General features: G+C 46.3%; 1 protein-coding gene across 3 annotated transcripts in view; it reads left to right on the forward strand.

Moving 5' to 3' along the window:
* SLC44A5 (solute carrier family 44 member 5) overlaps positions 1–25,344 on the forward strand; it is a 247,105-nt gene that overhangs the window by 99,909 nt on the left and 121,852 nt on the right. For 2 of the 3 annotated variants that reach the window (XM_068239205.1, XM_068239203.1), the window contains exons 1-2: positions 2,009–2,191; positions 20,687–20,735. In XM_068239205.1, coding sequence (XP_068095306.1) covers positions 2,152–2,191; positions 20,687–20,735 — 89 coding nt within the window. In that variant the 5' untranslated portion in view covers positions 2,009–2,151. Of the gene's footprint in view, positions 1–2,008; positions 2,192–20,686; positions 20,736–25,344 lie in introns of those variants that run through there. The other variant, XM_068239204.1, reaches the window with a different exon arrangement.

The following is a 25,344-nucleotide window of genomic DNA, read 5'->3' on the forward strand; positions in this document are numbered from 1 at the left end:
GCTGTCGGCTCCGAAGTAGACGGAAATACCCGATCTCAGTCGGGTCCGCTCTACTGCACAGGCGGCGGAGACTTGCGCCTGTGCAGTAGAGCGGACCCGACGGCGATCGGGTATTTCTGCCTACTTCGGAGCCGACAGCCATCAGAGCGCCTGCGCTGGAGCCGGGAAGGTAAATAATGACGTCACCGTGTACGGAGGGCTGCAGCGAGACCCCCGAGGAACGGAGGATGGCGTGGGAAGCCTCATTAGGATCCTGAGGCTTCCCCCACCCGAGGTGAGTACCCCCCAGGGGACGTTTTCACGTTACAGTTCCTCTTTAAATGTATTTACAGCAAAGTCCCCAGTATCCAGCACCGGCGGGAATCGCCTCCACAAAAAGCACAAAACTCCCCCCCCCCCTTCCCCATGCAGGATAAAATACTCACCAAGTCTCCAGTCCTGTAGCTCCTAGCGCGGTCTGGCGACTTTCCAACTAGCACAGATCCGAGAAAGCCACTAGGAGCTACAGGAAGGCTAGACGTTGTCACTGGAGGCTTGGTATTTTATGGCTGGCAAATCTCTCAAACCCCCCCCCCCCCCCCCCCCCATAAAAAACAGCCTCCGTTATCCCCTCAGGCATGCAGGTTAGTTGAGAGTTCAGGTTGCCTTCTGGAGTTCCGGATAACAGGGAATTTGCTGTGTTTCTTATTTTAAAATGTTAATATGAAGGAAATGAACCAGGATAGAAAGGACCAGTGTGGTTTGAGTTATAAAACAACATGTTTTTCTTATGAAATCTTTATGGTATGCATGACTAGGGGCGTGGCAAGGGTGTAATTTGGGGTGTGGCAGGGGCATGATTAGGGGTGTGGCAGGGGCATGGCTTAAATGTCCCTCTTATGTCAAAAAGTTGGGCGTTATATTTATCTAAAAGGCAGTTGTAATATGCATGGCGTTGATGCAGTGCGGCGTGCATGTGGTTGCGCACGTGCGAAAGAGGTACCCCTCGTGTAGCGGGCGCAGAATTTGGGGATTACTGGCAGGTAGATACCCACTCCCATACCTCCCAACTTTTTGAGATGAGAAAGAGGGACACTTAAGCCACACCCCTGATCACGCCCCGGCACACCCCTAGTCACGCATACCATAAAGATTTCATGAGAAAAATATGTTGTTTTATAACTCAATCCATACTCGTCCTTTCTATCCTGGTTCATTTTCCTTCATATTAACATTTGAAATTAATTCATATATCAATTTAAATGATGGGAATAAAGTTTAGAGTCAAGCAAACACATTTTTCAGTAAAGAAATATATCTATATACATAGAAAGAGGGACAAAGTCCTGAAATAGGGACAAATGAGGAGGAAAGAGGGACAGAGGGACAGGGCTCCCAAAGAGGGACTGTCCCTCCGAAAGAGGGACAGTTGGGAGTTATGCACTCCTAGTCCTAGCTACTCAGTTGCCTGGCTATCCTGTTGATCCTCTGCTTCTAATACTTTTAGCCATAGACCCTGAACAAGCATGCAGCAGATCAGGTGTTTCTGACATTCTTTTCATTTTCTGGTGTTTTTCAGACAATACTGCAGCCAAATAGATCAGCAGGGCTGCCAGGCAACTAGTATTGTTTAAAAGGAAACAGATATGGAGGCCTCCATATTCTATTCACTTCAGTTGTCTTTTAATTTTGAGACTTTAAATCTCAATTGCAGCACTTTATATAATGCTCACGTTTGCACCCCTCCCAGCAGAAATAATGCAATCAGCCTATAATCCCCCTGTGTGCAGGCATTGGGTATTTAGTAGTCGTGAAAATGATTAGCGCTGAATTGAGCCTGTTCCTATGGCACTATGGCTGTAATGACACCATTTGTGCTGCTGACCAAAACCCCTCTGCCCAGCCTGGGGCCATCGGTGCTGCTATCAGCCTCCAGTGTGTGGAGTGAGCAGGAGAGGTGTGATTTGTCAGTGTGTGGGCAGGCCTGGCTGCATTCATACATATGTGTACACAGCCTGTCAGTCTCTGTACTGGAGCAGACACGGCCTCTCCTGCAGGTTTATTTTTAACCTCTGTGAAGAGAGTTTTTTGTACGCCGCCAGCAGCACATACTCTGCCAGCGCCGGTTATTACGCTAACTAAAAATAATTCAGAAGACGGGAGTCGGGAAGAATGGCCATTCAGACCGAGGAGAACTACTACGGGAAACACGGTAATCCATTCACTGCTCCTCATGCTGATATCTCAGGGATGGGGAGGGGGAGAGTTTACAAACTGCAAATATCTCTAGAAACCAAGAGCCCGGGCTGTTTATTTACTAGCGAGCTGTGATTGTGTGCTGTGGAATTTCAGTGGTCTGCCAGATACTAAGGAACTACAAGTCCTATGTTTGGCCTACAAATCTATACACTGCCCAGCCTACATCTCTGACCTGGTCAGCAGATACACACCTGGCCGCCCAACAACCTGCTCCTAACTAGTGTTGGGCGAACAGTGTTCGCCACTGTTCGGTCTCTGCAGAACATCACCCTGTTCGGGTGATGTTCGAGTTCGGCCGAACACCTGGTGGTGTTCGGCCAAACTGTTCGGGTTCGCCCGAACGGCTCAATGCCTGGCCGAACAGGGCCCGCTGCCCGGCCTCCCTCAACGCGTCACTCTCCGGACTCCTCCTCCTGACTCACTTCACAGTGCCACTGCCAGCCACTACCACCGGTATTATTTTACTTTCCTTAAACTTTTGTATGGGGAAGCGGGCAGAGGGGGGAGCGCCAGCGGAGGGGGTGGGGGGAATTTCCGACCCCCCCCCGCGATCGGGGCATGCTCCCCCCTTATGCCTGCAACCCCATAGGGCCCCCAAAAGCGGGATGTTCGGGGAGTTCGGGGTTCGGCCCGAACATGCCGAACATCGCGGTCATGTTCGGCGAACGTTCCCGAACCCGAACATCCAGGTGTTCGCCCAACACTACTCCTAACCACCCCACGCATCTCGCACTCCCATGTAGGACTACAGGACTTCACTAGAGCTGCCTCCATCCTGTGGAACTCTCTCCCACTGCCCATCAGGCTTGCCTCCTCCATCCACACCTTCAAACAAGCCCTCAAATCTCACCTCTTCAAAGAGGCCTACCACATCTCAAAGCTGCCCTAACTCTCTCTGCAGAGAATCTCTCTATGTAGCCCCCCTCCTTTCGTGTCGCCACCCCTTGCTCTAGATTGTAACACTTTGGCATGGCCCTCTCTTTTTGTGTATCATACTTGATTGTACACTCTACCCAGAGTAATGTGAACTTGTATTGTTGGGACTACCACTCCAGTGTATGATCTGGCATTGTATTATTATTTAGTATTTCTATAGCGCCGACATCTTCCGGAGCGCTGTACAGAGTATATTGTCTTGTCACTTAACTGTCCCTCAGAGGGGCTCACAATCTAATCCCTACCATAGTCATATGTCTGTGTATATATATTGTGTAGTGTATATATCATAATATAGGGCCAATTTTTAGGGGGAAGCCAATTAACTTATCTGTGTGTTTTCGTGATGTTGGAGGAAGCAGGGGTGCCCAGAGGAAACCCACACAGACACGGGGAGAACATACAAACTCCTTGCAGATAGTGTCCTGGCTGGGGTATGTATCGGGAACCCAGCGCTTCAAAGCGAGAGCGCTAACCACTGCGCCCCCATGCTGCCTAGTATTGTGCTGTTGGTCACCCCTGTTATTGTCTGAAATCCTATGTATTGTACAGCGCTATATAAAGTCAATAAATAATAAGTCCCAGCATACCCTGCCAGGTATTTATAGATCCAGGCATCGCAGCAACTGATGTGGAAATGTCCTGGTTTGTTTACAACATAGAATAGTACAGTCCCTCTTTAGTGACCAGCGAACGCCTTCCGGCTGTAATCTAGTTGGAACAGTGGCATTCGCGACCATACGTATCTGACGGCTGTGCAGTTACGGTGGCAACACACAACTGCCTGATGTCACAACTGAGCGCGGATGTGCGTCCGTGAGGTGAACACCTCTCTAATGTTATGCTGAATACTCACCTCACCAGGAAGATGGATCCCAGCAACATCCCCTGACAAGGAGCGTGCCCTGATCCCTCATCCCCGTATGCGCATCAGCACACAACAGTTGCGAACAAGAGTTCAAGCGATCGCAGTACTTTACACGGGAGTCGTCAGGGACTATAAAGATCCAATCCGCTGTGAAGGCCATTGTCTTCATGCATCACCAAACATCATTTGCGTAGTCGCGCGCCTGTACCCACTTTGCTTGTTTTTCTAAAAAATTGCCGGCCATCAGAAATATCGATGGAAAAATCACGTAGTGGGTACGGCCTTTAATGCTGAGTGTTCCTCAGCTCCCGACGCGTGCACAATAGCGGCTTACAGACAGTGGATGCACCACCTGCAGCTGCCCGCGTGAAACTGCCCTTACATGCAAACTGTATACAGATTGGGCTTGGTTCAAATTGGCGGGAAGAGTATTCCATTGGGCCAATTTCAATATCATTTGCATTGCATTTGGGTGTGGCTCTGTAATATGTATAAGCTACAGGCTTGCTGTACACCAGTGAGTCTGGATGTGAGCCTGGATTCTGGGTTATAAAGAGATGATTTCCACATTCAGGAGTGATACATCATGGGAAACCATATTTGCTCACTTACCTGCCAGTGTAGCTAGCGACACATCCTCTTTAATCCTCCCTCTAGTTTCGCCGTACAGTGTGACTCCTTGCAAGATTAATGCCGCAAAAATATATGCTACTGCACCCCCCCTTCCCATTTAAAAAAAAAGGGGTCCTTATATGTCCCCCAAATATTTCTCTTTTTACCTGGTATGCGTGCCTTCGTCTACCTGCAGAATCTGTGCAGTGCCAGCAGGATTGTGGGAAGTTTTTTTTTTTTTTTTTTTTTTACTACAGGAACAAGCTTATCTTAGCAGACACATAACAAAAAGCTTCCTATATCGCATAAGATAAGGACACTATGTCCCTATGGCAATTGATCCCCAAACTTTGCAGAGTTTAAGGCCCGTACACACGCTTGGTGGATATTGCCTGACGGGGATTGGTACCTTATTCTTTGGGTGACATTGCAGGCCTGAGGCTCTACAGACACATGTCAGGCTGCAGGGTACGTGATCTGTTTCAACGCGGGGAGGGGCGGAGGGCCAATGGAGCAGCATGTACTGTATATGACATCACGCAGTGGGCAGGGTTAGTGCGAGAACAAAGCAATCGGCCGATTGCTGGCCAAATGCCGGTTGGGGGGCAAAGTACAGACGCCGGTGTATCAGCTGCGGCGGTCACTATCGGCCGCCTCACCCGAATATAATCTAGCGTATGTATGGGGCTTTATACAGTGGTGTGAGCCTGTTGTCTAGGTGATGTTTGCTGTGGAAGGGACAGTACGCTGTGGCAGTAGGAAGGGATTCTTTTTTTGGCAACATATTTTGATTAGCATTTCCAAATACTAGTAGCAGTGAGGGTCAACCTGTGGCTCAGTGCCTTTGCTACTTGCCTAAAGCTAAACAAACAGTAGCAGTGTATCCTTGTACAGAGTGGTACTAGAAAACACATCAGAACGTCTAACAAGAATGACACATAACATCGGGAGATAATGGCCTCAAAAATAGTCCTTCATTTCTAGTAAAGTAGTCCAGGGGGCGAGGCCCAACTTAGTTCAGATAAAGTGGAAAGGACACAATCAAAATAGGGAAAAGCAAACAGAAAATAAAAATGGACACTTATCAAACAGTGAATATTAACCTTAAAGAGTAACTGTCGGGCATAAAATAAAAAATCAATTCTTTATTTTTATCTGATAAACAACTGAAGTAATAAGGATCCTAATCAAGCAAACCAAAAGTTAAAAATCACTATTACTTTTCTTGTTGATAAATTATCATTCCCCAGTTTACATGACTCTTATTTGGTACACAGAAAATTTGGTACACAAAAGAGAAGTTGCAGGGCATGCTGGGTTGTCTTTTTTTGCTTCCCTACTTCCCCTCAGACTTAACTAATGCAGCCTGATTGGCTGAAGCCTCTTTCCCTCCTGTTTTCCCCTCCCACACCTCTGTTCCTCTCTGATTGGCCAAAATTTCTCAGGCTGAAACTATGCACTTTCTATAGTGAAGGGCAAATCAGGGTGAGGAGACTAAGGGCGGATATTACATCACGATGGCTTCAAAATAGCCACAGTAAACATGGAAACTGTCTAGAATAGGATTCCCCTATTTTCCTTTATAAAATTCACAGGAATCATAACGTGGACAGTGCAATACATATGTTATGTAGGTAGAGCAAGTATTTATCTACTTATATTTTTTCTTTCCTGAAATAGTATGGCTGACAGCTCCTCTTTAAAGGACAACTGAAAGGGAGATGCATATAGAGGCTGCCATATTTCTTTCCTTTTAAAGAGTAACTGTCAGGCTGCAGAAGCTAATTTAAAACTCTATTCTCCTGTGTTAAACAGTTTAGAAGGAAGCCAAAAAGGCATTACTGAAGATAAAAATCTCTCTTACCTTTGATGTGTGCTTATCAGCAAAGCTGGTAGACCCAAGCAGGACGCAAGCCGCATACTATACTGCAAAGCATTCTGGGGCCCTCCCCTCGGCTGCTAATGAGACGTTACAGCAGCTTGTAATCAGTCCAGCACGTAGCACTGATAAATCTCCGGGCAGAGTACACTGCAGGAGTCAGCTATTGTTCCTAGCCACATGGCTCATTAATATTCACTGCACACTGTGTTATTCAGTACGAGCTTTTCTGTGATCAGGAAGCAGGCAGGACATGACGACACATTTGGCTTCATAGAAGACAGAAAAACATGGAACCTGCCATGAGCTGTGAAGTACAAACGTGGACAGTGAAATGCATATGTAATGTAAGTACAGCCAATCTTTAGCTACTGATATATGTGTTTATTTTCTCTGAGACCCTATACCTAACAGCTCCTCTTTAAGCAATACCAGTTTCCCGGCTGTCCTGCTGATCCTCTGCCTGTAATACTTTTAGCCATAGACCCCGAACAAGCATGCAGCAGATCAGGTGTTATTGACATTATTGTCAGATCTGAAAAGATTAGTTGCATGCTTGTTTCTGGTGTGATTCAGACACTACTGCAGACAGATAGAGCAGGACTGCCAGGCAACTAGTAAAAGGAAATAAATATGGCAGCCTCCATATTCTTCTCACTACAGTTGTCCTTTAACCTTCACCTTCTCTCTGTGGTGGAAAGGGTTGATTACAAAGGTTTCCCTATTCAGAGGGGAATAATACTGGGAGTGGGGTGGGGGCCGGTAATTACTTATTGGGGTATTTTATTTTTGATTTATTTTTTTTAGTTAATATGGAGTTTCATCTCACTTTATGGAAAGTTATTTGCAAGCACTGAAAATTCAACCTGTCATTTTCAGCCAGACATTCCTATTTACTACCAAAGTAGCATTTTCCAATATAAATAGTATTTTAGAACAAGGAGACGCTGTGTGAATGTGGCTGGAGAGAAGATCAAAGATAATACACAAAACGATTACTTAGAGGGGTGTGAACACTCGGAAAAAACTCCCAGCCAACGTTATAGGAAAACTCAACAGCTAAAAATATTTAAGTGTGTTTAAATTAAACGGGCATCATAATATTATCACTGCAATAAATCATGCATTTTGCAGCATATCCAAAAGCATATTCCCAGGATTAGGACTGTAGTTTAGTAAAATAGAGTACGGTACATCTAAAATAGAATGAGTTGGGTACTCAGCTGTTTAGAGGGAAGGCTCTGGATCCTATAGAAATCCAGTTTGTAGAAAAAAAAAGGGGGGGAATCCTACCTAGGAACAGGCATGATTCTGATTGGTCCACATGACCCAATGAGAATTGTCTCTGTTGCCGGAGGATTCCCATTGGTTCTTTTGCAAACCATCAGGTAGCCCTGCTCTTCATGGTCTCAGATGAGCAGGTATGGCGGCACTGAATCCCCACGGAACAGGCGGGTACAGCGGCAAGCCTTGTGGGAACGGTCACTGTTCATTCCCATAGGCTTTCATTGCGTCCGATTTGCAGCATTTGTGGTGCGATCGTCAGACCCGTATGTACATCACAGGAGCCTATAGCCACAGATGTCCTGGCACCCTAGACTTTGCTCTACATGAACCTACAAACCCCCACTAAACCGCACAGCAAGTGTGCTGGCTATCCCAGCTGTCACTTCTCCCTTACTTCCCTTGCCCGTCAAAGGTAGCTAGTGGTGCCCCTTAGTATTACAGCAAGAAGCTAGAGTTGCCTCAAAGTATTAGGCAGCTAGAGGTGCCCCCGACTGAAGGGAGATCTCGTCAGTGGAACGCTGGGAGCTGGGTGAGTAATCTCTCATTTACACTCTCATCAGGACTCTGCATAGGTAAGGCAGGAGGGAAGCACCAGGAGGGGAGTGAGCCGCTTTTCCATCATCAGGCGCCTGTAGGCTTGTGCCTACAGTGCCTTATGGTAAATCTAGCCCTGGCAATCGTGGCCAGGCTGCAGAATAATACAGCAGGTTGGGAACGAGCACAGCTTCACGTGGGGGGGGGGGGGGGGGGGGCTTAGAGAGTTAGCTTACCTGTATAGCCACTGCCCTGCTTTCCTTCCTCCTCACCTTTCCACCTTTACAGCAGGAGTAGATGTAACAGCAGTGAGGTTAATGTTAGGTGTAATGGTAGGAGGGTTAGAGTAGGGTGTAGCGGGAGTAAGGTGGTTAGTGTTAGGTGTAGTGGTAGTAGGAGGGTTACGGTTAGGTGTAGCGGGAGTAGGAGGGTTAGTGTTAGGTGTAGCGGGAGTAGGAAGGTTAGTGTTAGGTGTAGCGGGAGTAGGAAGGTTAGTGTTAGGTGTAGCGGGAGTAGGAGGGTTAGTGTTAGGTGCAGCGGTATGAGGAGTGTTAGTGTTAGGTGTAGCCAGAGTAGGAGGGTTAGTGTTAGGTAAAGTGGTTGTAGGAGGGTTAGGTGTAGTGGGAGTAAGAGTGTTAGTGTTAGGTGTAGCTGGTGTAGGTAGGCTAGTGTTAGGTGAATAGGTGAAGTAGTAGTAGGAGGGTTAGCTTTAGGTGTAGCCGTAGTAGGAGGGTTAGTGTTAGGTGTAGCGGACGTAGGAGGGTTAGTGTTAGGTGTAGCCAGAGTAGGAGGGTTACTGTTAGGTGTAGCCAGAGTAGGAGAGATAGTGTTAGGTGTAGCGGTAGTAGGAGGGTTAGTGTTAGGTGTAGCGGGAGTAGGAGAGTTAGTGTTAGGTGTAGTGGGAGTAGGAGTGTTAGGTGTAGCTGGTGTAGGTAGGCTAGTGTTAGGTGAAGTGGTAGTAGGAGGGTTAGTGTTAGGTGTAGTGGTAGTATGAGGGTTAGTGTTTAGTGTAGCGGGAGTAGGAGGGTTAGTGTTAGGTGAAGCGGGAGTAAAAAAGTTAGTGTTAGGTGTAGCGGTAGTAGGATAGTGTTAGGTGTAGTGGTAGTAGGAGGGATAGTGTTAGGTGTAGCGGTAGTAAAAAAGTTAGTGTTAAATGTAGCAGGAGTAGGAGGGTTAGTGTTAGGTGAAGCGGGAGTAGGAGGGTCAGTGTTAAATGTAGCGGTAGTAGGAGGGTTAGTGTAAGGTGTAGCGATAGTAGGAGGGTTAGTGTTAGTTGTAGCCAGAGTAGGAGGGTTAGTGTTAGGTAAAGTGGTTGTAGGAGGGTTAGGTGTAGTGGGAGTAAGAGTGTTAGTGTTAGGTGTAGCTGGTGTAGGTAGGCTAGTGTTAGGTGAAGTAGTAGTTAGCTTTAGGTGTAGCCGTAGTAGGAGGGTTAGTGTTAGGTGTAGGCGGTAGTAGGATAGTGTTAGGTGTAGCGGTAGTAGGAGGGTTAGTGTTAGGTGTAGCGGGAGTAGGAGGGTTAGTGTTAGTTGTAGCTGTAGTAGGAGGGTTAGTGTTAGATGTAGCTGTAGTAGGAGGGTTAGTGTTAGATGTAGCTGTAGTAGGAGGGTTAGTGTTAGGTGTAGCGGGAGTAGGAGGGTCAGTGTTAAATGTAGCGGTATTAGGAGGGTTAGTGTTAGGTGTAGCGGGAGTAGGAGGGTTAGTGTTAGGTATAGCCGGAGTAGGAGGATTAGTGTTAGGTGTAGCGGTAGTAGGAGGGTTAGTGTTAGGTGTAGTGGTAGTAGGAGGATTAGTTTTAGGTGTAGTGGGAGTAGGAGGGTTAGTGTTAGGTGAGGTGGTAGTAGGAGGGTTAGTGTTAGGTGTAGCGGGATTGGAGTGTTAGTGTTAGATGTAGCGGGAGTAGGAGGGTTAGTGTTAGGTGTAGCGGGAGTAGGAGGGTTAGTGTTAGATGTAGCCGGAGTAGGAAGATTAGTGTTAGGTGTAGCGGGAGTAGGAGGGTTAGTGTTTGGTGTAGCAGGAGTAGGAGGGTTAGTGTTAGGTGTAGAGGTAGTAGGAGAGTTAGTGTTAGGTGTAGCAGGAGTAGGAGGATTAGTGTTAGGTGTAGTGGTAGTAGGAGGGTTAGTGTTAGGTGTAGTGGTAGTAGGAGGATTAGTTTTAGGTGTAGCGGTAGAAGGAGGGTTAGTGTTAGGTGTAGCCGGAGTAGGAGGGTTAGTGTTAGGTGTTACGGGAGTCAAAGAGTTAATGTTAGGTCTAGCAGGAGAAGGAGGGTTAGTGTTATGCGTAGCGGAAGTAGGAGGATTAGTGTTATGTGTAGCTGGAGTAGGAGGGTTAGTGTTAGGTGAAGTGGTAGTAGGAGGGTTAGTGTTAGGTGTAGCGGGAGTAAAAGAGTTAGTGTTAAGTGTAGCGGTAGTAGGATAGTGTTAGGTAAAGTTGGAGTAGGAGGTTTAGTGTTAGGTGTAGTGACAGTAAGTGGGATAGTGTTAGGTGCAGAGTAGTAGAAGGGTTAGTGTTAGGTGTAGCCAGAGTAGGATGGTTAGTGTTAGGTGTAGCGGAAGTAAAAGAGTTAGTGTTAGGTGTAGCGGTAGTAGGATAGTTTTAGGTATAGTTGGAGTAGGAGGGTTAGTGTTAGGTGTAGTGATAGTAAGAGGGATAGTGTTAGGTGTAGTGATAGTAAGTGGGATAGTGTTAGGTGCAGAGTAGTAGAAGGGTTAGTGTTAGGTGTAGCAGGAGAAGGAGAGTTAGTGTTAGGTGTAGTGGGAGTCAGGGCCGGGCCGAGGTATAGGCTGGAGAGGCTCCAGCCTCAGGGCGCAGTGTAGGAGGGGGCGCAGAATTCATTCAGCTGTCATTCCTAATTGTGTTTGAAGCAGAAAGAAATAAGAAAAGGGGATACATGGCAGTGACTGCAAGCCAGATAACTAGATATTAAGGTGATGGGGAGGTTGTGTGCCCTGTGGCCCTCTTAGTCTAATAGCAATCAGTGTGTGACGGCTGGGGTGGCAGGGATGGAGGGGCGCACTTTGGTGTCTCAGCCTTGGGTGCTGGAGGACCTTGTCCCGGCTCTGGTGGGAGTAGAAGGGTTAGTGTGAGAGGAAGGATTAGGAATGAGTTTGACGTGAGTGTTATGATTTAAATAGTATAATAGTATAAATGTAATATAAAATTACTGATGTTATACCATTGGCCACTGTTCATGCCAAACCTATTAGTGTAGACAGTAAATGCGAATACTTTTTTTACTAAAGCATGTTCATGTTTGAGTACGGTACTTTCAGCCACAGTAATCTTGCACCATAGCAGGTGTCCTATCGCTGTGTGTGATTTATGTCACTTCAGTTATTCTGTGCCTGAAGTTTCGTACTGTAAACAAAGGCTTCCTGGACATCAGCTGCTGAGATCTGGGTTGGCCAAGAGAGTTGATAAAGGCTTTTCCCACACAACGAGGTCCAAAGTCCCCTGGTTAATAAGTTAGGCATGCAGTGGCTACACAGTGCTGGGCTGGCTGGAATAGTGAGGCATGGAGAACAGGTATAACTCGCTGGCATGGTACTGTGATTCCTGCAGTCAGCAGTTATACGGCCCACACCGACACTCAAGTACTGTTGTTTTAAACTTTTGCTGTTGATCATTCCAGGCATTGGCCTAACTACATTTCAATACCCCTCACCCCCCCATGTTAATGCTTTTTCCCTTGCATCCTCATGGTGTCCTTCACGCTGCGGCCTTGGGGCCCAACTTACAAGAGTCATAAAACAAGTGTGGCCATCAGACCCGGATTTACATTACAGGAGCCTATAGGCACAGGTGTGCTGGCACCTTAGACTACGCCTCAGGGGCACCTCTAGCTATTTTGTCACTCCAGGCGAGAAAAAGGGACAGAGGAAGGCGCAGGGGACAGAGGGGGTACATGGAGACAGAAGGAGGCACAGGAGGACAGAAGGAGGCAGAGTGGGACTGAAGGAGGAACAGGGGGGCAGAGGTAGCACAGGGGGACAAATAAAGGCAAAGGTGACATAAGGAGGCACAGGGGAACAGAAGGAGACACAAAGAGGAACAGGGGACAGAAGGAGGCACAAAGGGGGACAGAAGGAGGCACAAAGGGGGACAGAAGGAGGCACAAAGGGGGGCAGAGGGAGGCACAGAGGTAGCAGCTGCCTGCAACTTACGCTAAGTGGATGCAGCAGAAGCAAGTAATAGAACACCCATGGGGCGGGGCTTAGTCTGGGGGCTTAATGTGGGGGTGGGCCTTAATCCAGCAACATGACGCCCCCCAGGACCAATGGCACTCCAGGCAATGGCCTGCACTGCCTATGCCTAGAGGCGCCCCTGCTTCGCCCTCCATTAACCTACACACCTCCGCTGAACTGCACCGCAAGTGTGTTGACTGGCCCAGCTGCCACTTCTCCCTTACGTCCCTTGTCTGTCATAGCTACAGGTGTTCCTTTGTATTAGGTAATTAAAAGTACCCTCAATATTAAGTAGCTAGAGCTGCCTCTAAGTATTAGGTAGGTAGAGGAACCTCAGTATTAAGTAGCTAGAGGTGCCCCTAGCTGAAGAGAGATGTGGTTAGTGGAATCCCTAGAGCTGAGTGAATAACCTCTCATTTACACTCCTCTTGGGACTCTGCATAGGGAAGGAGGCAGTCAGTTGGGGAGGGGAGTGAGCCGCCTTTCCATCCTCAGGCGCCTGTAGGCACGTGCCTACAGTGTCTTATGGTAAATCCGGCCCTGGTGGCCATCGTGATCTTCTCACCCATAACGTGTAACTACAAAAACACCTGAAAGGAAACCTAAACTGAGAGGGATATGGATGTTTCCTTTTAAACAATACCACTTGCCTGGCAGTCCTGCTGATCTCTTTGGCTGCAGTAGTGGCTGAATCACACCTGAAACAAGCGGGTGGCTAATCCAGTCTGACTTCAGTCACAGCACCTGATCTGCATGCTTGTTGAGGGCCTGTGGCTGAAAGTATTTGAGACACAAGATCAGCAGGAGAGTCAGGCAACTGGTATTATTTTAAAAGGAAAAATCCATATCCTTCTCAGTTTAGGCTCCCTTTAGGTATAGTTTCCTGTATCGGAGAAAGGGAAGGTTAGTAGTTGGGGCCCCAAAATAGTTCTATGCCAACCCCCTAAACCCCCGCCCCTGTGATTGCAGGTGCTGCTTTCCTCTAGCTACACCCAGATGCAACAAAATTAACATAATGGTGGATGTTAGCTTCCAAAACGGTTTGGATGCAGATTATTCCGTACTGGACCCTTCCACTGCGATGAGGTCATCCTTCATAGAAGGGACCCTAACCTCTACTTACCAGATAAACATACTGTGAACCTAGGGGCAGCTGGCAAAAAAACGGTTTATACGTTTTTATATAGACAAAAGTTAAGTATTGGCAGCACTTTAAAACCAGGCCGCATCTAAGATGACTACCGACAGAGGCGTGCAGAGTCCCCTAGAGGCAAATACACACCTTGTATTCAAAACAGATGCTAAACTGCGCTAAAAACATGTCTCTGTTGGTAGGCATACACTTCTGTTGTTACATACAATTTATTATATAATAAGTTTATTATCACTTCAGATTCTCTTTAAATTGGCCCTAGACTACATGACACATACAGAGACATACAGTTTGACTATGGTAGGGATTAGATTGTGAGTCCCTTTGAGGAAGAGTTACAGAAAACCTGTAAGAAAATAACGCAGAGGGCTACTTACTTCGGGAGGGGGAAACCTCTGGGTCCTAACAAGGCTCCCCTGTCCTCTTCTTTCCCTGCTATCCTGCGCTGGATGCCCCCAATCCCCGGGAGGTAAATAATTACCTATCGCAATCTGACGCGGTAGCGGATTTCTGATCAGGCTCAGGCGGAAATAGCCGAGACCAATTGGGTCCACTCTACTGCACAGGTGACTTGCGCCTGTGCAGTAGAGCGGACCTGATTGGACTCGGCTATTTTGCGGCTGAGCCCGATCCGAAAGCCGCTACTGCACCTGCGCTGCAGCCGGGGAAGGTAAATACAGCTGACATCCTTGTCAGCTGAGGTTTCGGGGGCTTTCAGTGCTGGATCCCCGGGACAGAGGAGGACAGAGGAAGCCTCATTGGGATCCAGAGACCTACCCCTCCTGAGGTAAGTATCCCCCATGGGGTGTTTTTTTTCTTACAGATTATCTTTAAGTGACAAGAAAATATACAGTACTCTGTTTTATATTTCTATGAACAAACAAGTTCCTGTGCTGTATGTCCTCCTGCCTTCCCCATTGTTCCACCTCCTCCTCTGCTGGATCCACCTCTTGTGTGCCCTGTGTCCCCCTTGTACCTGTGTCCTCCTGGTTTCCCCCTCTGTACCTGTGTCCTCTTCTATCCTCTAAACTCCTGTGTCCCATGTAACCCTATGTCATCCTGGTGTCCCCTGTGTCCTCCGATGTCCTCCTTTTACCCCCAGCTGCATGCTGCACTGGCCCCCTGTGTCTTCTGATGCCCCTGCATCCTCTTCTTTCCCCCAGCGCCATGCCGTTATGTCCCTGATCTTCAGCCTATAATGAAGAAATGTGGCAACCTTGCAGCGTTTCTACTGAAGCCAATATTCTCGCAGATGGGACCATGACTCTGTTATTGGGCCAATCGCTGCACTCGCTGATAAGCAGCTAGTGCAATGATTGGCCCAAAGATGGAGCCATGGTCTTGCCTGCGAGACCATCGACTCCAGTAATAATACAAGTTGCCATACTTTCTCCCCTTACTGCCACTAGGGCTTGCTTTCAGGGTAGGGCTTATATTTCAAGCATGTTCGAAATTCCTACTAGGGCTTACTTTAAGGGGATGTCTTAATTTCAGGGAAAGTAATGTTTTCTAATAAAGATTATCTTTTAAGAAGATGGTGCGGATCCTTTTTGGACAACTATTGCTGTACAATCACAGACAGATTTGGGAAGCTTTCTGAAGATTTTTTGTTTTTTTGGCAGATGGCTGGTAGCAGGAAATTTATGTTATCAAATGTTTTATCATTTGTATGTACCAATTTTTCATTTGTAAGAATGTTTGTGCAGGGGAACGGTTAGGGTTAGGCATCAGGCATATGTTTGTCTGTGTGTTTTGGGGGGTAGTTAGGGTTAGGCAATACCAGGGGAGGTCTTCGGGTTAGGCACCACGGGAAGGTTCGGCACTCTCAAAGGGAGGTCTTAGGCTGCTTTCACAGTTAGACGTTACAGGCGCACGTTAGTCTCCCCTCCTCCTCCTCGGTGTGACGTGCAGTGTTTACCTCTTGGAGCGGCCACTCTGTGCGGCGACTGGCTGACGGGACCACGTGATGCCGCATGCGTCCAAGAGTACGCATCACGGACGCCAGAGTGAGCTGCACAACGCGGCTCAGTGTGACGTCCACATCCAACACCACCAGGCGTTGCGTTAGGGGCACGTTATGCGACCATAACGTCCCCTAAAACGCAACGTCCTGGTGGGAAAGTAGCCTTAGGGTTAGAAACCACCCAGGGGTGTTAGAGTTAAGCATCGATAGTGGAGGGTTCTGTGTGAGAGTAGGGTTGGGTTAACCTATCTTAAAATATCTGTAAATTTTTCTACTGCTTTATTATCGTTAACAATTTTGTTACGATAATATACACCATCTACATTTTAAAAACAAAGAATATCGGAGGATATTAACAATACAGTATTTTTATTAATGAAATGGATATTAACAGGATTTTTATCAACGAAACCCGTGCTCTTTTTTTCCTGGTGCCCCTTTTTCATGCACGCGATTGGTTACTAGCCCCTCTATTCCCTCTACCAGCGAGTTTGGCAGAGGTCATGTGATCAGTGCCTCGCCCTCTATCGGTGAGTTTGGCAGAGGTCATGTGATTAGTGCCTTGCCCCTCTATTCCCTGTATGAGTACGTTTGGCAGAGGTCATGTGATCAGTGCCTCGCCCTCTATTCCCTCTATCGGTGAGTTTGGCAGAGGTCATGTGATCAGTGCCTCGCCTTCTATTCCCTCTATCGGTGAGTTTGGCAGAGGTCATGTGATCAGTGCCTCGCCCTCTATTCCCTCTATCGGTGAGTTTGGCAGAGGTCATGTGATTAGTGCCTTGCCCCGCTATTCCCTTTGTCAGCGAGTTCGGCAGAAGTCATGTGATTAGTGCCTTGCCCCTCTATTCCTTGTATCGGCGAGTTTGGCAGAGGTCATGTGATCAGTGCCTTGCCCCGCTATTCCCTGTATCGACGAGTTTGGCAGAGGTCATGTGATCAGTGCCTAGCCCCGCTATTCCTCTTTCAGCGAATTCGGCAGAGGTCATGTGATTAATGTCTTGCCATTGGTCATTTGAGAATTCACTGGAGAGACGGTTTCCAGTTTTATAAAGCACAGGGTATTTTCAGGTCTTAGGATAGACTTCTACAAGTAGAAAGCACTTAAAATTCTTATAAAGCAGAGATTACTCTAGAGGCCCATTACGATGGCTCTGACCGCGCTTTCCTTCTTAGCTGTTACAAAAAAAGACTGTGATTACCAGTAAGAAAAGAATTTCATTACCACCTCCCATTGTGATAACAACTTCAGACAAACTCTGTGCAGAGCAAATATAACTTATGATTTATGTCCTTATGATGAAGGAGCAGCAGCCACCCCCACCTAAGCCCGGCACTGATGCTGGTGGAAGGTCACGGCTGTCACTCCATTAGGGAGGCCACTGCAGTCTCTCCATAAAGTTCTCATTAAGGCTTAACTGGCTTGAACTGATATTAAATGTCTGCAAAGGTGTATATGTGTAATACTGTATCATAATGCTGAAATGCCGTTCATCTAGCAGCTGCTTCCTTCCTTTGTTCTGGCCCTGTGGCTATTGAACAGCAACCTGGTTGCTACTTTAGCCAAAAGACGATCAATTTGTGATATGATGTGATGTTTGCTTAGATAGATAATTGCACTTTAGCACTAGGCACTCTCGCACGAGCACTTTAATGTACCTCTGACAAAGCCCCCAATTTTAAGGGGGTGAAACATTTAGAGTTTTTTTGTGTGTGGTGTAATTTCGCTATTTAGCAGTGTGAATTGAGGTCAACCCCGTTCAATGCTACTAGGGGTGGTATTAGTATACAGGCCTCAATCCACTGTTTAGCCATGTTCACAATTAATGTTTTGTAATTACCAATGTTTTTAATGTATTTATTCACCACTGAGAGGGTTTTCCCCTTATAGACCAGAGCAAATTTCACCTTTCAGCACGCCTCCTATTTATTCGCCAATAACTACTTATCACAACAAACTCTATAGCTTGTTTTTTTGCCACCAATTTCGGATTTTTTGGGGTGGTATGTTTTGCTAAGAAATATTTTATTCTAAATGCATTTTAAGGGAAATAATAAGAAACAAATTAATTATTTCTCAGTGTACGGGCCATTATAGTTTTAAAATAAAACGTGCTACTGTGGATAAAACCCACAAATTATATTTGCCCATTTGTCACGGTTATTACAGCATTTAAAATATCCCTAGTACAATGTATGGCGACAATATTTTATTTGGAAATAAAGGTGTATTTTTTCCGTTTTGCATCCATCTCTAATTAAAAGCCCATGGCCCATATTTAATTAACTATTTCTCCTGAGTTTTCTCCTAGGTGATATTTTTAAATTTGTAAATAAAATGCCTTTTAAGCCACCAGAAAGCAAGAAAATACTCAAAATAATTTTGGTAGTACTTTTTCACCTACTTTTTCTCCTAGGAAAAAACTGGAGAAAACTCAGGTGAAAAAGTTAATTGCATATGGCCCCATGTGTGGAAAAACAACAGTAATATACCCTCATGACATACGTATAAAAAAAACAGTCAGTATGGTAACTATTTTTTAAATGTCTTTTTTTTTTATATACAAATGTTTTTTTGGGGTAACTATGAGACAGTAGGGGAAGTAAGGGGCTAATATTAATAAGGAATTAATGTATTTTTATTCAAAAAAATGTATGTAGGGTGGAATTTTACTATTTGGCCACTAGATGCCCCCCCCCCCCCACCAGGATAATCCTGTGTACTGTGTGAACAGTACTGTACACAGTACCTCGGTACTCAGAGCTTCTTGTGGGAGGGGTTTCTCCACAATATCAGTCATACAGAGCCCCCTGATGGTCTGTTTGTGAAAAGGAATAGATTTCTCATGTAAAAGGGGGGATCCGCTACTGATTGGAATAAAGTTCAATTCTTGGTCGGAGTTTCTCTTTAAGTGCAAATCCAATTCTTAACTGCCGAAGATTAGGAAGTGCTTATTATCACTTCTACAGATTGTGCAGCAGTGAAGGCTAGACATGATTTGTGAAGTGCTCCTCCCCCTTGCTGATTCCTGTGAAGCTGTTCTGTGCTTAACCCTTCCAGTGCTGGGCATTGATGCAATACAGCAGATGTATTGGTTACTTCAGCACACTGCACTCCCTGAGAAGCCTTCCTAACTGCTCCTATTTAAGAACAGTTTAACGAGAACCAGAGATGAAGCAACCTCATGTATTTTACCTTATAAATCAGTGGGAACATGACAGTAAACACCTAATCTGCTCTTTGTTACATTGTTCTCTGTTTAATTTGCCTGTTATCACCTCTAAGATAAGAATCCCGACTAAGCAGTCGGTCTGGCTTTGCTACAGAATAATTATAGCTGAGACTGTGTTCTTTGCTGTCTTCAAGTCCAAGCCTGCCCCCTGCTGGCTTTGCTCAGGAATCATTATAGCTGAGTCATTATAGCAAAGCCAGAATCAATGCTCAGTCCGGGATTCTTATCTCAGCTAGATAACAGACACTTTTAGCAGTGAGGATGGAACAGAGAGCATGGTAAATGTTTTCTCTAATGTTCCCACTGATTTCTATGGTAAAATACACAAGGGTGCTTCGTCTCTGGTTCACTTTAAGATAGAAACTGCACTGTTTAGTGATGTCTAAATATGCCTGAGACAGTTCTGCATAGGTTTCTAAAAACCTACCAATATTTTGTCTCAGACACTCTTGATAATTGTCCCCCAGTGTGTGTGTGGTTTTAGTTTGGTTGTATGTCATTGATGCCGCGGTCATTGATCACAGGCACTTAGATCGGTGAATGGGAACTGTGTACTAGTCCACCACCACAGAGGGAAGGTCGCGGGCAGCTGCATCCGCGAGCCGCATGTTACAATCAGCAGACGAATATCTCATCCCTGGAACGGAACAGTCTTCAAGGCGTAGATATACTGCCGCAAACACAGCTAGAAACGTGACTGATTGATTACTTGTGTTTGGGATTACCCCTGGTTCCTTCATGGCTTTTTGACTCAGACCAATGCTGTTAACGCAAAGCAAACCTGAACTGAAAATTAAGAATCAACATAAATATACACGGCATACTTACCTCCTGTGTAGTCTACTTATCGATCTCTTTCTCCTCTCCTGCATCCTATTTGTCCACTGTGATCAATGGAGTTCTCCAGTTTGAAACTGCCCATTACCCCATGACAGCTTCCTGGTCAGCACACTGTTAAACTGTAAAAACACAGTTATGACAGCAACTGATATATTTCAGTTCTGACAAAATCTTGTCAGAACTGGAAGGAATCGTCGTTAGAAGAAAATGGTGAGCTTCTGAGAGGAACTGATGGTGAGGTAAGTATGTAATATTCATGGTATATCACGTGTTTGGTTTAAAATAATTTTACTCGGTTTAGGTTCACTTTAACTATTATTTTGTTACGCGCTTCCAGCAGATGTAGGAAAGTGTATGTTTAATCAATCATTGCTGTGAAATAAAACAAATTGTTGTGCTAAAGAGAACCTGAGGTGTATCTTTGGGGGGCAGATGGAACACAGAGCCTTGTTCTCTGCCTAATGACATGGCTCTGTGTCCCCAACCTTCGCTCTCTGCCCCCCCACCGTCGTGCTATAGGCCCCCGAGATTAGCGACAAGATTTGTCGCTAACTCAGAGGTAAACGCAGGGAGAGCGATTCCCTGTTTAAACCTCCCGCCAGGGGTGTTCCTGCAGGGTTTCCTGAGCTGCCATTGGGCAGCTCTCTCCCCCTGGCCGCACCTCCTGCCGCTCTCCCGCCTCCCTGCACGCTATGAGAGACACACAGTCTCTCAGCGCAGCGTTGTGACCCAGGAGTCATGCAAGTGAAGGTGGGCTATTGCGGCCCACAGGAGCAGCGTTTTTTGTGGCTACCTGATCCACTCAGCCCTGCAGATCAGGTAGCCCTTTTTTTTTTTTTTTTTTCTTTTTAGCCCACCTTGGGGTCTCTTTAAAGCAAATGTAGATGGTTCGATGGGCCTCAATGCTGGGTGACACCAATCGTTGAAATCACTCCATTAACAATATTCTCGTTTCTTTATTGAAGGTGAACCAAGAAAGTTTGATCCAAAGTTTAAAGGACCCATTGGAAACAGGTAACATTTAAATACTTACTTGTATGTACACTTTCTAAGATTAACTGCATATTTACTCCCCTCCCCCAAAGCAACATATACACACAGGGTAAATACTGCTACTTTATATTACCCAATTTTGAGAAAGCTAAAGTATTTGTTTGTTTGTTTTTTTTATCCCAGAATGCCAGTCATGTGACTTGTGCCCATCTTTTTTTTAATCCAATATTTACTGTTGATATAGGAGTGTCCAGCAGACAGCAGGCTGAGCCCCTCCTCTTGTAAGGACTTGTATTGTGTGGTATTATTCCTTCACCTGAACACTGCTATGTGCTTTCCCCATTCCTCTCCCTGTTCCCTACAGCCCCTTTTACATGAATATACTTTTTTTTTGCGTTGTGTTACAGTTTCTGTACGTAGGGTAATGCAGCAGCAAAGAAAGTGTATGGGGCCCAGTAAACTATCTGCGTCGTGGCGGAAGTATCCAATTCGCCGTAAACCCACCGATAAGTCAACAGTACGTTAACGTGCGACTTCCACGGCGATTTATCGGCGGAATGCAACTCAATGTGCAACGCAGAAATTTTAAATTCATTGGCGGTGGTGGTGTGGGGCAAATATAACAAGGAAGCCGGGAATCCCAGTGACGTACTTCCTGTCCAGCAAGGAGTACGTCACTGGGTAAGGGGCGGTGAAGGGCAAGTGAGGGGGGTGTTATGGCGCTATGCATGTGACCCTGCCGGCGCACTCGTTTTTGGGCGGTGCAATGTGTGGGGGAGGTGCATCATACCTCAACGCTTTTCAGAGCTATAAGACCAGCCTACACTCCCGACTGCTGTACATCCTGCATCTAATTACAGTGGATTCTCCGTTAGTCAACACCGATGGGGATTGGCTGATGCCGGGTAAGTGTGCTTGGTTGTGTGACTGTCCAGCAACTCTGGTTGTTTGACAGTCTCTATATTAAAAATAGGCCTTGCTAATACAGTACGATACCCCACTCTCAGGGTTGGCACTTCCATAGAGGCAAAGGGGGCAATTGCCCCAGGGCCTATAGGGGCCCCTCAAGATGACCAACCCTCCCCTCCAGCTATGGTGACCCATGAGAGCGGGGATGCGGTGCGTACACTCTGTATAGGAAAAGGGGGAGGTAATTAATGGGAACCCTAGAAATGCTTTTTAGAGGACATATGATGGTGGATACCTAATGATATTGTGTGATGGGGGCGGGGTGATTGGATCGGGCCTGGCAAATGGCTCAGGGGCCCTGGGGGTGATTTGTTTGCAAATGGGGCATCAGGGGGGCTCCCCAAGTTACTTTCACTCTAAGGGTCTATTGTAGCTAGAACCGACTCTTCCCAGTCTATATACTGTACATACCGTGAACACTGTATTAAATATTAACATACAGTAACTGAAAGTACATCAGCCTTGGGGGAGTCGTGGAACTCAGTCTATAAGCACAGCGGAGCCCACAAACAGCATTAGAAGTTGACCTTCACCACTGTGAGTACTGACGGCGATTTGTGCTGGTTGGTTAATGGTTAAGACTGCTGGTTAGTTAAGGTCCTGGATGACTGGGACTTTACTGTATTGCACTTCCATTCCTCTTCTTGTCTGTGCACAGGAAGCCCATACACATGAGGGGGGCTCAGATCTGTCCAGGCGGATTACATCATTAATTTGGGGCTGATTTCTCATATTTATGGTTTCACATATCTTTTAATGCTTCACACTGCTCCCCTTTTATGCCAACGTTCCTAGATTATTTGAGAGATTTTGAAAATGTAAAAATGAATAATGAACCCAATTAACAGAGAGGCAAGCGTTCCAGCGGTAAATGCCGAGAGCTGGACAGGACTTGCGTTTGGCAGCGGTTCAGGCTCTGACGACAAAACATCTCTATGCGACCTCTCTGTGTGCCCCGCGCATTCTCATAAACACTCTCCAAGCTGTCTGCTCCGCTCCCCGTGCCAAGCTGGTGGGACTGTGCGCCGCCAGCAGATGCCACCGCTGAAGAGGATCCGGAAGAATTCCAGAAATGTATCGGCGTTTGCATATTTTCTCGCTGCAGCATAAAGTGCCCCCCCCCCCACACACACACACACACACACACACATAATCTCCGCCACGCGTCAATGACACTGATTCAGCCCTCTCTCACGCAGATCGTGCCGTTTCTATGAGATTTGCGGTGTTCTGCGGTCTAATGAATACAGAAAGGCCTCATCTCGTGTCTTTACAGTCCTGCCTGCTCTGCCAGTGGAGTTTAGAGCTGCGCTGGCGTCCAAATGAGAAGCATTCCATTTACAGCGCAGGATAAATGAGGCAGGTAATGTGCTCAGATTGGCTTTGAATATTTAGAGAGATGCTAAATGATGGAAGAAGCACGCAGCGGGGGAAAAAGACCAAACTCGTTTCAAACGGTTAAGATGCCTTCTGCTTAGCTGTAGTAGGGCCATCAGCAGAATTGTCATATCAGTAAAACTTATAGGCTAATCTTATATCCCCCAACACACATTTATATCCCCCATGTCCCATGTCACAGCTTCATTCATATTACCACCCAACTATTGAAGATGAGAAAGAGGGACACTTAAAGTGGACCTGACCTCTTGCACAGGACAGAATCAGTGGCGTAGCTATAGAGCTATGGGCCCCGGTGCAAGTTTTACATTGGGCCCCACCAAGCACTGTATAGGTAACACTTGATACAGCGCAACAAAACCTGCGAAGGTCATCCACAGTATTAGAGATGCAAGAAGGGGCTGGGGAACAGTTTGTTAATGATTACCACTATTCAAATCACTATTCTGTGCATAGAGCTGGCCACTAACGGTCCAATTTATAGCGAAAAATCTTTCGAGCGATCAGAAATTCTGATCGGATTGGTTGTAAATAATCTCCAATATGGGACACAATCGATTATGAACCAGTGAGAAAAATGTCGCCCGAATGAATTTTCGTCGAACGAAAATTTGGATTTTCTTGGTGGTCATGATAGATAGGAAGCAATGATTGGTTAGTTGATGGTGTAGTGAACGATGTTTCGTCCGATCAGAATTTCTGATCGCTCAAACGATTTTTCGCTAGAAATTGGACCGTTAGTGGCCAGCTTACAGTGATGAACATTCCGTACAGATCACGTGACAAAGATGTCACCACCAGTGATAAATTCCAGAATGTAAATCAGGGAGAGGAAACATTTTACAATGGGCAAACACTGACTAAATGAATAAATATTGTTTAAAAAAAAAAAAAAAAAAAAAAAGCCATTTTATTAATTATTTTCACTACACTACTGGTATTGCTTAAAAGGAAAAAATCCATATCCCTCTCAGTTCAGGTTCCCTTTAAAGGGAATGTCCGAGCTGCATAAAAAAGGACATTTACTTACCCGGGGCTTCCTCCAGCCCCTGGCAGCCGCTCCGTTCCCAGCCGCTGGCTCCCGGTCCGCTCCGGTGCAGAAGCCGACCTCACCAGGTCGACCTCTACTGCGCCTGCCAGCAGCGGAGATCGGAGCTGCGGCGAGGGACATAGCGGCTGCCAGGGGCTGGAGGAAGCCCCGGGTCAGTAGATGTCCTTTTTTATGCAGCTCGGAAATTCCCTTTAAAGGGAACCTGAACTGAGAGGGATATAGATTTTTCCTTTTAAACAATACCAGTTGCCTGGCAGTCCTGCTGATCTCTTTGGCTGCAGTAGTGGCTAAATTACACACCTGAAACAAGCATGCAGCGAATCCAGTCTGACTTCAGTCAGAGCACCTGATCTGCATGCTTGTTCAGGGGCTGTGGATGAATGAAAGTATTAGAGACACAGGACCAGCAGGAGAGTCAGGCAACTGGTATTATTTTAAAAAGAAAAAGCCACATCCTTCTCAGTTTAGGTTCCCTTGCAGCCACTGGCCCAGAATGAGCATGCAGATCAGATGCTTTGTCTGACTCCTCTGGTTACATGCATGTTGCAGGTGTGTGACTCAAAAACAACTAAAGGTGAATGCTCAGCATGACAGCCAGGTAACTAGGATTGTTTATAAGGCAAAGAAGATGGCCGCCTCCGTATACCTCTCACTTCAGGTCCCCTCTTTGGCTGTAATATATTTGGTCCCTGGATTTCAGCTTTGAGACGACAGCTGGACATAGAACACTTACATGGGAAGCGGACGGGATATCTGGACGGTCTGGAAGAGGTTCCTTTGTTTTTCAGATGCGGCAGAGCTTTCTGCGAGGAAAGAAAAACAGCTGGCTTTTCCCCGTGACTCTGAGAATATTCAGCGGGATGCTGCATGCAGCTTGAACAAACAAGCGCTTGGCATGCCAGGGAACGCACAGCGAGGCGATGCAATTAAAAGATTAAAAGTGACAAACCAGATCCATTATTGACACTTATGGAGCTCCAGCCAGAGCCCTGCAGAGAAAATGAGCCTAAATGGCTTAATGAGACAGTTCCCTACCACTCACCACTATAAAAGAAGAAAGAGCGTGAATCGGTCTCTGCAAAGCCAAAACAGGCAAAATCCCACCTGTAATAAAGTGCAGCTCCAGTCCAAACTGTTAATCTCTAAGATAACATATTCAGAGATGGCCAAGCACCTCTGGCCCAGCTACAGACCTGCACTGTACCTACTCCT

Source organism: Hyperolius riggenbachi, chromosome 6, assembly GCF_040937935.1.
Source record: "Hyperolius riggenbachi isolate aHypRig1 chromosome 6, aHypRig1.pri, whole genome shotgun sequence".
Taxonomy (NCBI): Eukaryota; Metazoa; Chordata; class Amphibia; order Anura; family Hyperoliidae; genus Hyperolius; species Hyperolius riggenbachi.